Source organism: Saimiri boliviensis, chromosome 10 (genome assembly GCF_048565385.1).
Source record: "Saimiri boliviensis isolate mSaiBol1 chromosome 10, mSaiBol1.pri, whole genome shotgun sequence".
In the NCBI taxonomy this organism is placed as follows: Eukaryota; Metazoa; Chordata; class Mammalia; order Primates; family Cebidae; genus Saimiri; species Saimiri boliviensis.
The window spans coordinates 103,794,122-103,804,171 of record NC_133458.1 but is presented as its reverse complement, the minus strand read 5'-3'; the positions used below and the strand labels follow the sequence as shown (position 1 = coordinate 103,804,171).

At 54.9% G+C, this 10,050-nt stretch overlaps 1 protein-coding gene across 7 annotated transcripts in view; it reads left to right on the top strand.

Annotated features, from left to right (window-relative positions):
* Window positions 1-2,640: 2,640 nt before the first annotated feature.
* VSTM2A (V-set and transmembrane domain containing 2A) overlaps window positions 2,641-10,050 on the top strand; it is a 31,570-nt gene continuing 24,160 nt past the window's right edge. For 2 of the 7 annotated variants that reach the window (XM_039462162.2, XM_039462164.2), the window contains exons 1-3: window positions 2,821-3,401; window positions 5,219-5,385; window positions 9,754-9,804. In XM_039462162.2, coding sequence (XP_039318096.1) covers window positions 3,323-3,401; window positions 5,219-5,385; window positions 9,754-9,804 — 297 coding nt within the window. In that variant the 5' untranslated portion in view covers window positions 2,821-3,322. Of the gene's footprint in view, window positions 3,402-5,218; window positions 5,386-9,753; window positions 9,805-10,050 lie in introns of all 7 variants that reach the window. The other 5 variants (XM_074379668.1, XM_039462160.2, XM_039462165.2 and 2 more) reach the window with 5 other exon arrangements.

Genomic DNA, 10,050 nt, shown 5'->3' with positions numbered 1-10,050 from the left:
TAAAGGAAATATCTAATTTTGTATCTTCCGGTTACTCATGAAAAAAATTTAAAGTTACATTTGGCACTTACGCCTCAACTTAGGACAGATTTTGAAAGTGTGATGTGGAAAGCCATTCTCTCATGAACCTGTGGAACTGAAAGAAGGTGATCTCCCTCAACTTCAAGGTGGAAAAACGTCCCCAAAACCTTAGAAGAAAAGGACATAGCCACAAAACAGAAAGAACATCCCCCTCTCTAGTTTAGCTCTTCCGTGGATCAATAGCTCTGAAAGTTTACGTAGAAGACTGCAGACATCACAAAGAAACAGTGTTTGAAGAGTAAGTTAACCAAGTTTGAAGATGTAAAACATGAATAAATGTAATCTAAATAAGATACCACCGGGACACAAAGGAATGATCTCCAACAGATTGTATCATGCCCGAGGAAAGAGCATATTCAGATACACATTCCTATTTTAAGTTTTAGTGGGGGACTGTCTGAATTTTTAAGAAGCAAAATAACAACCAAAAGCTAATTAAAAGGGAAGGAAAACAATCAAAAAGTGAGATGGTAGAATTTTATTTTTGGAACACTATCAATAGATATTTTTCAAGAAGAGATTTGCAGTTTTTTTTAATAGGATAAGGCATCAGTAATCATGTTGTTAAAGGAGAAATGGGCAGGAAATATTTCTCCTAGATTTGGATGCAGATAAATTGTCTTTCCTGGTAATTTACTTCCAATCTTGTAGGAGAGTATAATAGCGTTTTACTTTTTTTCTTTTTTTTTTTTTTTTTTAATTGCATTTTAGGTTTTGGGGTACATGTGAAGAACATGCTTTACAAGGACTTATAAAAAAAGTTGGACTTAGTCTCAGAACTGTGTCATGTAATATACCGAATATATTTACTTCTTAAATTTTCCCATTTAAAACTATCAACATAGAGACAATTTGTCTTTAACAATGCAAATGGCCTACAGAAGATAATGCATATATGTTTATTAGCACTATTTACAGTCCTTGAGATGATATAACAGATATTAAGGGAAAATGTTGGTCTACATTGGCAAAACTAAAACATCTATCAGGCACTTTTCATAAGCGGAACAAAAGGCTTTTCCAATTTTATCTTTCGTCCCTCCTTTCTTCTTTGTTTCCTTTATAGCTTAAATGCTTATAACTGTCTTTTAAAGTAATTCAATGGTTTATCTGTACTATAAAAGCTTTCACACGCTTTATTTTGCACACTTTTAAGCTTATTTTTATTTTACTTTTATAGTTAGAGGGATCAAGTTCTTCTTTAAAAGCTGAAATGGTTTGCTAAGTTAATTTAGAACTCCTCTTACTTAAAATGAATGCCCTTTATATTGAGAACTGCTTTAACAGCAGATAACCTTGAAGTCAGGTCATTTCCATGACTTATTATATCCATGTTTATGCTAAAGGCTGAAATAAAGCCAAAATCGTGTGAGCACATTGAAAACATCATCTTACGCATAACATTTAAAGCATATGCAAGGTTCTGTTGTTCGCTTTCCAAGTGATGTTTAGTATGGTTCAGGTGTTATTGACTTGGATTATGTTTCTATGCTCTGAACTCAGTGTCCGTGAATGCTTGAACATAGAGAGATTTCTTTTCTTAGAATGGTAAACTTCAAAAGTGTTTGCTAAATACAAGGAGGATACAAGAGTCTGGTTGGCTTAAACATGAACAGTTATAAAATATCTCTCATGATTGTCTCCAAATCCCATATTCTGTCCCTACTCACAGTGAAAAATATATTTTCAGAAAATAAATAATATTGTTTCGAAGTTATTGTGTCTTTAGTTTTCTGAGCTTTAAGTTATTGCTGCATTCAGCGATAGAAGATAAGTGATTTAAAATGCAACACCTGTGTCACCGGATTTTTCTGTTTTGTTTTGTTTTGTTTTTTTTCCTGGCTAGTAAAGGCATTAGCCAACTACACATTCTTTATCTGTGAATTGAAAATACATACACTGCATTGGCTCCCTGATAGCATTAAGACGAATTCCTGTCTCCAGCTAATACGGAAAATTTGTGGTATAGTTGCATAGAAATAATAATGGGAATAAAAAACGTGTGCTCTTCTTAGATGGCAAATGCTACTAATTTGGTTAAAAAGGTTTAGGCCCACTAATAGTTGGGTTGCATAACGACAGACAGAGTGTTTAACAGAATATACATTGTTGTTTCAGTCTTTCATAAAAAATAGAGCATACATCTCAAATGTTCACCAAGGCAGATAAGTAAATTTGTTCCACATTCTGAAACTTACTGTGATATTTGTTGTGTGTCGAAAATAATATTCTTTATTCACTTAGCCCCAGGGAACATTACATAATCACTGTGCCATGCAAAAGAAAAGCAAATAAACAAATCACATCCTGAAGACCTTAACCCCTCCCCCACTCCAAAATACAGGGAAGAGGAAGGAAAAGAAGGCAGGAGGCGTGTAATTTTTTGCTAAGTACACAAAGCATGGTGGGCTTTTCTTTCGAGAAAATTCCCTCACTGCGTGACTTTCTGTACTTTTTCTGCTTTCCGTCTGCCCGCTGGAGCGACATGGCTCCTGCGCGAGCCGCTCGCCCTGAAGGCGGTTGAGCGAGACCTTCGCGGGGAGTCCTCGCTGCGGCGCTCCGGGCTGCCGCGCTTCATCAGCGGTTAAGCCGCGCTGCCCTCCATGGCGGTCCTCCCCGGCCCGGCCGCGCCGCCCCCGTCCCGCGGCTCCGGGTCCCCGGGAATGCCCGGCTCCCTCCCGCGGCCGCGCGCTCCGAGCCCCCCGCCGCGACCCGGTCCGCCGCGGCTGGAACCCCCCCGCCGCGCCGCCGAGCCCCGCGCCCTCCGCGGCCGCCCTGCGCGGGCTCCCGGGCGGGGCGCTGTCCAGCGCGCACAGAGTTAAAGGCATCATCGCAGCCATTCGAGGGAAAAGTTGCGGCGCCGCGAGCCCGGCGGAGTCCTCCGCCCGCCCCCTGCCCACTCCCCACTCCCCGAGCCGGCTCCGCGCCGAGGGAGGGCGGTGATCACGCCAGCCGGAGCGGCGGGCTGACGTGGGACGGGCTGCCAGGTACTGGCGGCAGCAGCCAGGCGGCGCCGCGCTCCTTCCGCGCGATCCCAGCCCGCGCGGCGCCGGGAGCCTCGCCGAGCCTCAGCCGGCGGGGTCCGAGCCTGCGGCATCGCGGCCCCTTCTCCCCGCGGCAGCCCTCGCCGAGGCGGCGGCAGGATGCGCGCAGCGGCGCGCCCGGGGCTCTGAGCGGAGCCTTTCTTCCTGGGCTCTTCGGCTGCTGGCCACACGGATGTGACCCCCCCTCCCTTCTTGGAATGATGGGGATCTTTTTGGCGTATGTTGGATTTGTTTTCTTTTCCGTTTTATATGTACAGCAAGGGCTTTCTTCTCAAGGTAAGTCTGTGCTCCACGGCAAATAGACATTTGCTTGCCCGCCTGTGTGTGTGTGTGCGTTCCCTACACTCAGAAAGAATGCACGGGCGGATGGAATAAGCTTCCTAGCAAACACCAGTGAGCTGAGGCTGTATAAACAGTGTTCTGTTTGACGATTTTCTTTAAAGTTTCTTAAACTGTAGACAAGGTAGGCTGGAGAGATAATCTAGCTGGTGCCTGACAATGAGGTGGGCTCCCAGTGAGCACAAACACAGGGTCGTGTGTGTGTGTGTGTGTGTGTGTGTGTGCGTCTGTCTGTGTCTGTGCTTTCTATCTATGTGCATGCACAGGGTAGCCACTCATGCATGCATAATCATCGCAAACAAACACCGGGCTGGATATGGGGACCCTCCATTGCCAGTCCCTCTTCCTCGTGTAGGCAGACTGGGCTTAGAGTTTCCGTTTTCGCGGTCTGTGTGACTCCTTTTGTATGTGTGTTTATCAAAGGACAGGCTCCTCTGAGGACCCATAAAAAGGCACAACTTGCATGAAAAGCAGCAGCAGCCTGGCGAACCCGATTGTTCAGGACTTCGCAGGCTGCAGCGGTGGTTTCAGCACCATGAACAGATCACATCTCTGCTGCCAGAAGACTGCATCACTGCTGCAAGCAGAAATGCCATAGCCCTTCTTCTGCCAGCTAGAACGAAAAGTCCTTTTCAGATCAGAACGCCTCCTTAATAGCTTCCCTGTTTTGGGTATAAATGTAGTTTCATTTCACAAGAGATCATTTTTAAGATTTCATAAAATGTTGAAAAGAGACCATGTCTCTCTTGAAAAGGGGGTGGGGGTGGGGGGAGTGCAGCCACCCCAAATCATTTCTGCAGTCCCCACAGCCCTCCTCTCCATACGTGTGCACTGTGATTGTGCACTTCCATTGGCCACAAATCTTTCCAGGACTACTTTTAGGGAATCATCAGCTCTTTGCAAAGTGCCCCTTAGACAAGATAAGAACCACCCTGCTGGTAACAAGAGTATTTCATGTTCAAGAAATGCCTTTCGGAAGAAGGAAACATTATATGTTTGTGAGTTTCACCATGGTTCCATGAATCTGGTAAACTAGCAGTGTCAAGGTTGATAATGAAAAGGCTGAGAAACATTTCCATAGTGACTTCTAAATAATATTTAATGTGAACAAAGCCTGGATGTGTGATCATCACATCTTCAGATGTGTGGCAATTCAAAATACAGTGACTTGATGGGAAAAATACAGGTTAATTTGGAAACATACACAGTTTATAAAGTGTGCAACTTGCTTCACTGATGCAGGCGCGTTTCGCTGGTGTTGCTAATAACTGTTTTGGATGAATCAGGAATGTGCATTTTGGCAGATAATCATGATCCACTCTGTTACATGAAACATCCAGTTGGTCGTAGATTGTTTAGAAACTTAGAGGCAAGAGGCTCTCCTCATATATCAACTTGACAGATTGTCTAAATTGTATCTCACTGAATCTCTCGTAAATTTTGTGGAATACTGCAATCTGACAAAAGGCATTTGCATCTACCTGCGGGGTTCTTGGCTAACAGAGTTATTGGCAAGCTTGTTAACCTTTCCATTATCTGGATTTGATCAACGACATAGTGATTTAAGTATGATACCAAAAGTTAGACAGGAAAGAGGCAAGGAATCGGCCTCGGGGAGCCAGACGAAGCCGAGGATGTCAGAGAGGGATTTTGTCGCGGTTTAAATTCAGGAAAAAATGTAGCGAGTTCTCAAGGAAAGAGACGCTGGCAAGAGGGGTGTGGGTATTCCAAAAGGATGCCTTTCTGTTTTGCAGCAAAATTTACCGAGTTTCCGCGGAACGTGACGGCGACCGAGGGGCAGAATGTGGAGATGTCCTGCGCCTTCCAGAGCGGCTCCGCCTCGGTGTACCTGGAGATCCAGTGGTGGTTCCTGAGGGGGCCGGAGGACCTGGAACCCGGGGCCGAGGGGGCCGGCGCGCAGGTAGCGGAGTCCGCAGACCCCGCGTCTCCCCTTCGCTTGCCCGGTCCTAGGGGTGTCCAGCACGGGACTGGGGGCCGAGGTGCTGCCAGGGCACCCCTGGGGACCCGCCCGGTTCTGTGGGAGCGAGCGACCCCCAGGGCTTCCAGGGAGGGAGCGAGAATTTGTCCCGGGGACGCGAAGTTAAAACCCAGAAGTCAGTCCTGCTGCCCGGTCTCCTCCGGTTAAGCTGGGAAGCGCCTCCTCCCCTGAGTTCTGGTTCTTAGGACGATGCCCGCCTCGCTCCTACCGCGCCGCCACGTGCCGGGACGTCCTCGAGCCCCGTTTCTGCACGCAGAGATGGGGAGGGGAATCGATGGGCGGCCTCCACCTGCCCCCGCCCCACCCCCACTCCCTTCTGGGGCACCAGGCACTATAGGGGACCCCAGCCCCCAGACTGAACGCCCAGAGGACCAGGGCGGCCAGTTCCGTGGGGTGCGGGTGTGGGGAGACTGGGAGAGAGGGAGGACGACGAAAAGAAGGGGAGGAGGGAGGGGGGAGGGGGGAGAGAGGAGGAGGGAGGAGACGGAGAGGATGGGGGAGGGAGGAGGGGGAGAAGGAAGCGGGAGACCCGGAGACGGAGAGAGGAGGAGAAAGGGGGAGAGGGAATGGGGGTGGGGCAGAGAGAAGGGGAGAGGAGGAGGGGAGGGAGAATTGGAGTGGGAAGGGGAGGGGAAAGGGGGTGGGAAAGAGGGAAGGAGGCGGCGAGAGAGGAAAAGAGAGTGGAGGGGAAAGAAGGAGAAACGCAAGGGATGGAGGGGAGCGAGGGAAAGGAAAGAGAAAGGAGAGAGGAAGGAAGTCAAGGCGGAAAAAGTGAGGGGTGAGGAGGGGGGAAGGAGGGGAGGGAGAACTGGAGTGGGAGAAGGAGAAGGAGAGGGAGACAGGGAAGAGGAGGGAGAAGGGGGCGGGAGAGAAGGAGAGAGAGAGTGGGAGGGAGAAGCCGGGAGGGAGAGGGGGAGCAGGAGGGAGAAAAGAAGGGAGAGGGCGAGGGAGAGAGCGGGGATTGAAAGGGGGACTCAAGTGAGAGAGGGGAGGGAGAGGAAAGAGGGAGGGAGGGGAGAGAGGAGGAGCAGAGAAGGGGGAGGGAGGGGAGAGGAGGAGCAGAGAAGGGGGGAGAGGGGGGAGAGGAGGAATAGAGAAGGGGGAGAGGGGGGAGAGGAGGAACAGAAGGGGGAGGGAGGGGGGAGAGGAGCAGAGAAGGGGGAGGGAGGGGAGAGAGGAGGAACAGAGAAGGGGGAGGGAGGGGAGAGAGGAGCAGAGAAGGGGAGGGAGGGGGGAGAGGAGGAGCAGAGAAGGGAGAGAGGGGGGAGAGGAGGAACAGAGAAGGGGGAGAGGGGGGAGAGCAGGAACAGAGAAGGGGGAGGGAGGGGGGAGAGGAGCAGAGAAGGGGGAGGGAGGGGGGAGAGGAGCAGAGAAGGGGGAGGGAGGGGGGAGAGGAGCAGAGAAGGGGGAGGGAGGGGAGAGAGGAGGAGCAGAGAAGGGAGAGAGGGGGGAGAGGAGGAACAGAGAAGGGGGAGAGGGGGGAGAGCAGGAACAGAGAAGGGGGAGGGAGGGGGGAGAGGAGCAGAGAAGGGGGAGGGAGGGGGGAGAGGAGCAGAGAAGGGGGAGGGAGGGGGGAGAGGAGCAGAGAAGGGGGAGGGAGGCGGGAGAGGAGGAACAGAGAAGGGGGAGGGAGCGGAGAGAGGAGGAGCAGAGAAGGGGGAAGAGGGGGGTGAGGAGGAGCAGAGAAGGGGGAGAGGGGGGAGAGGAGGAAAAGAGAAGGGGGAGGGAGGGGGGAGAGGAGCAGAGAAGGGGGAGGGAGGGGAGAGAGGAGCAGAGAAGGGGGAGGGAGGGGAGAGAGGAGGAACAGAGAAGGGGGAGGGAGGGGAGAGAGGAGCAGAGAAGGGGGAGGGAGGGGGGAGAGGAGCAGAGAAGGGGGAGGGAGGGGGGAGAAGAGGAACAGAGAAGCGGGAGAGAGGGGAGAGAGGAGGAACAGAGAAGGGGGAGGGAGGGGAGAGAGGAGCAGAGAAGGGGGAGGGAGGGGGGAGAGGAGCAGAGAAGGGGGAGGGAGGGGGAGAGGAGGAACAGAGAAGGGGGAGGGAGGGGAGAGAGGAGCAGAGAAGGGGGAGGGGGGAGGAGGAGCAGAGAAGGGGGAGGGAGGGGAGAGAGGAGTAGAGAAGGGGGAGGGAGGGGGAGAGGAGCAGAGAAGGGGGAGGGAGGGGAGAGAGGAGGAACAGAGAAGGGGGAGGGAGGGGGGAGAGGAGCAGAGAAGGGGGAGGGAGAGGAGAGAGGAGGAGCAGAGAAGGGGGAGGGAGGGGAGAGAGGAGCAGAGAAGGGGAGGGAGGGGGGAGAGGAGGAGCAGAGAAGGGAGAGAGGGGGGAGAGGAGGAACAGAGAAGGGGGAGAGGGGGGAGAGCAGGAACAGAGAAGGGGGAGGGAGGGGGGAGAGGAGCAGAGAAGGGGGAGGGAGGGGGGAGAGGAGCAGAGAAGGGGGAGGGAGGGGGGAGAGGAGCAGAGAAGGGGGAGGGAGGGGAGAGAGGAGGAGCAGAGAAGGGAGAGAGGGGGGAGAGGAGGAACAGAGAAGGGGGAGAGGGGGGAGAGCAGGAACAGAGAAGGGGGAGGGAGGGGGGAGAGGAGCAGAGAAGGGGGAGGGAGGGGGGAGAGGAGCAGAGAAGGGGGAGGGAGGGGGGAGAGGAGCAGAGAAGGGGGAGGGAGGCGGGAGAGGAGGAACAGAGAAGGGGGAGGGAGCGGAGAGAGGAGGAGCAGAGAAGGGGGAAGAGGGGGGTGAGGAGGAGCAGAGAAGGGGGAGAGGGGGGAGAGGAGGAAAAGAGAAGGGGGAGGGAGGGGGGAGAGGAGCAGAGAAGGGGGAGGGAGGGGAGAGAGGAGCAGAGAAGGGGGAGGGAGGGGAGAGAGGAGGAACAGAGAAGGGGGAGGGAGGGGAGAGAGGAGCAGAGAAGGGGGAGGGAGGGGGGAGAGGAGCAGAGAAGGGGGAGGGAGGGGGGAGAAGAGGAACAGAGAAGCGGGAGAGAGGGGAGAGAGGAGGAACAGAGAAGGGGGAGGGAGGGGAGAGAGGAGCAGAGAAGGGGGAGGGAGGGGGGAGAGGAGCAGAGAAGGGGGAGGGAGGGGGAGAGGAGGAACAGAGAAGGGGGAGGGAGGGGAGAGAGGAGCAGAGAAGGGGGAGGGGGGAGGAGGAGCAGAGAAGGGGGAGGGAGGGGAGAGAGGAGTAGAGAAGGGGGAGGGAGGGGGAGAGGAGCAGAGAAGGGGGAGGGAGGGGAGAGAGGAGGAACAGAGAAGGGGGAGGGAGGGGGGAGAGGAGCAGAGAAGGGGGAGGGAGAGGAGAGAGGAGGAGCAGAGAAGGGGGAGGGAGGGGAGAGAGGAGCAGAGAAGGGGGAGGGAGGGGGAGAGGAGGAACAGAGAAGGGGGAGGGAGGGGAGAGAGGAGCAGAGAAGGGGGAGGGAGGGGGGGGAGGAGCAGAGAAGGGGGAGGGGGGAGAGGAGCAGAGAAGGGGGAGGGAGGGGAGAGAGGAGGAACAGAGAAGGGGGAGGGAGGGGGGAGAGGAGCAGAGAAGGGGGAGGGAGGGGAGAGAGGAGGAGCAGAGAAGGGGAGGGAGGGGAGAGAGGAGCAGAGAAGGGGGAGGGAGGGGGAGAGGAGGAACAGAGAAGGGGGAGGGAGGGGAGAGAGGAGCAGAGAAGGGGGAGGGAGGGGGGAGAGGAGGAACAGAGAAGGGGAAGGAGGGGAGAGAGGAGCAGAGAAGGGGGAGGGAGGGGGGAGAGGAGCAGAGAAGGGGGAGGGAGGGGAGAGAGGAGCAGAGAAGGGGAGGGAGGGGAGAGAGGAGCAGAGAAGGGGGAGGGAGGGGGGAGAGGAGCAGAGAAGGGGGAGGGAGGGGGGAGAGGAGCAGAGAAGGGGGAGGGAGGGGGGAGAGGAGCAGAGAAGGGGGAGGGAGGGGAGAGAGGAGCAGAGAAGGGGGAGGGAGGGGAGAGGAGGAACAGAGAAGGGAGAGGGAGGGGAGCAGGGACTCGGGCAGCGTGGAGGGCGCGGGGAAGACGGGGGAGCAGTGGTGAGGAGGGAGCGGGGAGAAGCGGAGAGGAGGAAAAGGAAGACGGGGTGTGGGGGGCAGGCGTCCCTGGGAGCGCGCGGGAGACCGAGACGCGCGGGGCGGGAGGGCGGCGGGACCGGGCGCGGAATCCCGTCCCGGGCTCTTCCCCGCCGCCCACGCGGCCGCCCCGGCCCCGCCTCCCGAGCGCAGCTTCCGCGCCGCAGGGGCCGCGCGGGGACCACGTGGGGGCGCGGGGGCGGCGCGGCGGGGCGCGGACGCGGCGGGCGGCGGGACTGAGCTCTCGCTCGTCGCCGGCAGGTGGAGCTGGTGCCCGACAGAGACCCGGACAGCGACGGGACCAAGATCAGCGTGAGTGCGGGGCGCGCGGCCCTCCCCGTCCCTAAATAAAACCCTGTCGCGTCCGTCGCTAAACATTCGAGACAATCGTCTGCGATCCAGGAGGTCGCGTGACACTTTCTTCCCTTGCTTTTTGTGACTTGCCTAACAGTAAGAATCCATACAATGCCAATATCCACCCAAAATGATGGAAGTAATTATCCTTTAGTAGAAAGTGAAACGCTCACATAGGAAAATATTTCTAGGGAAGAAAACATA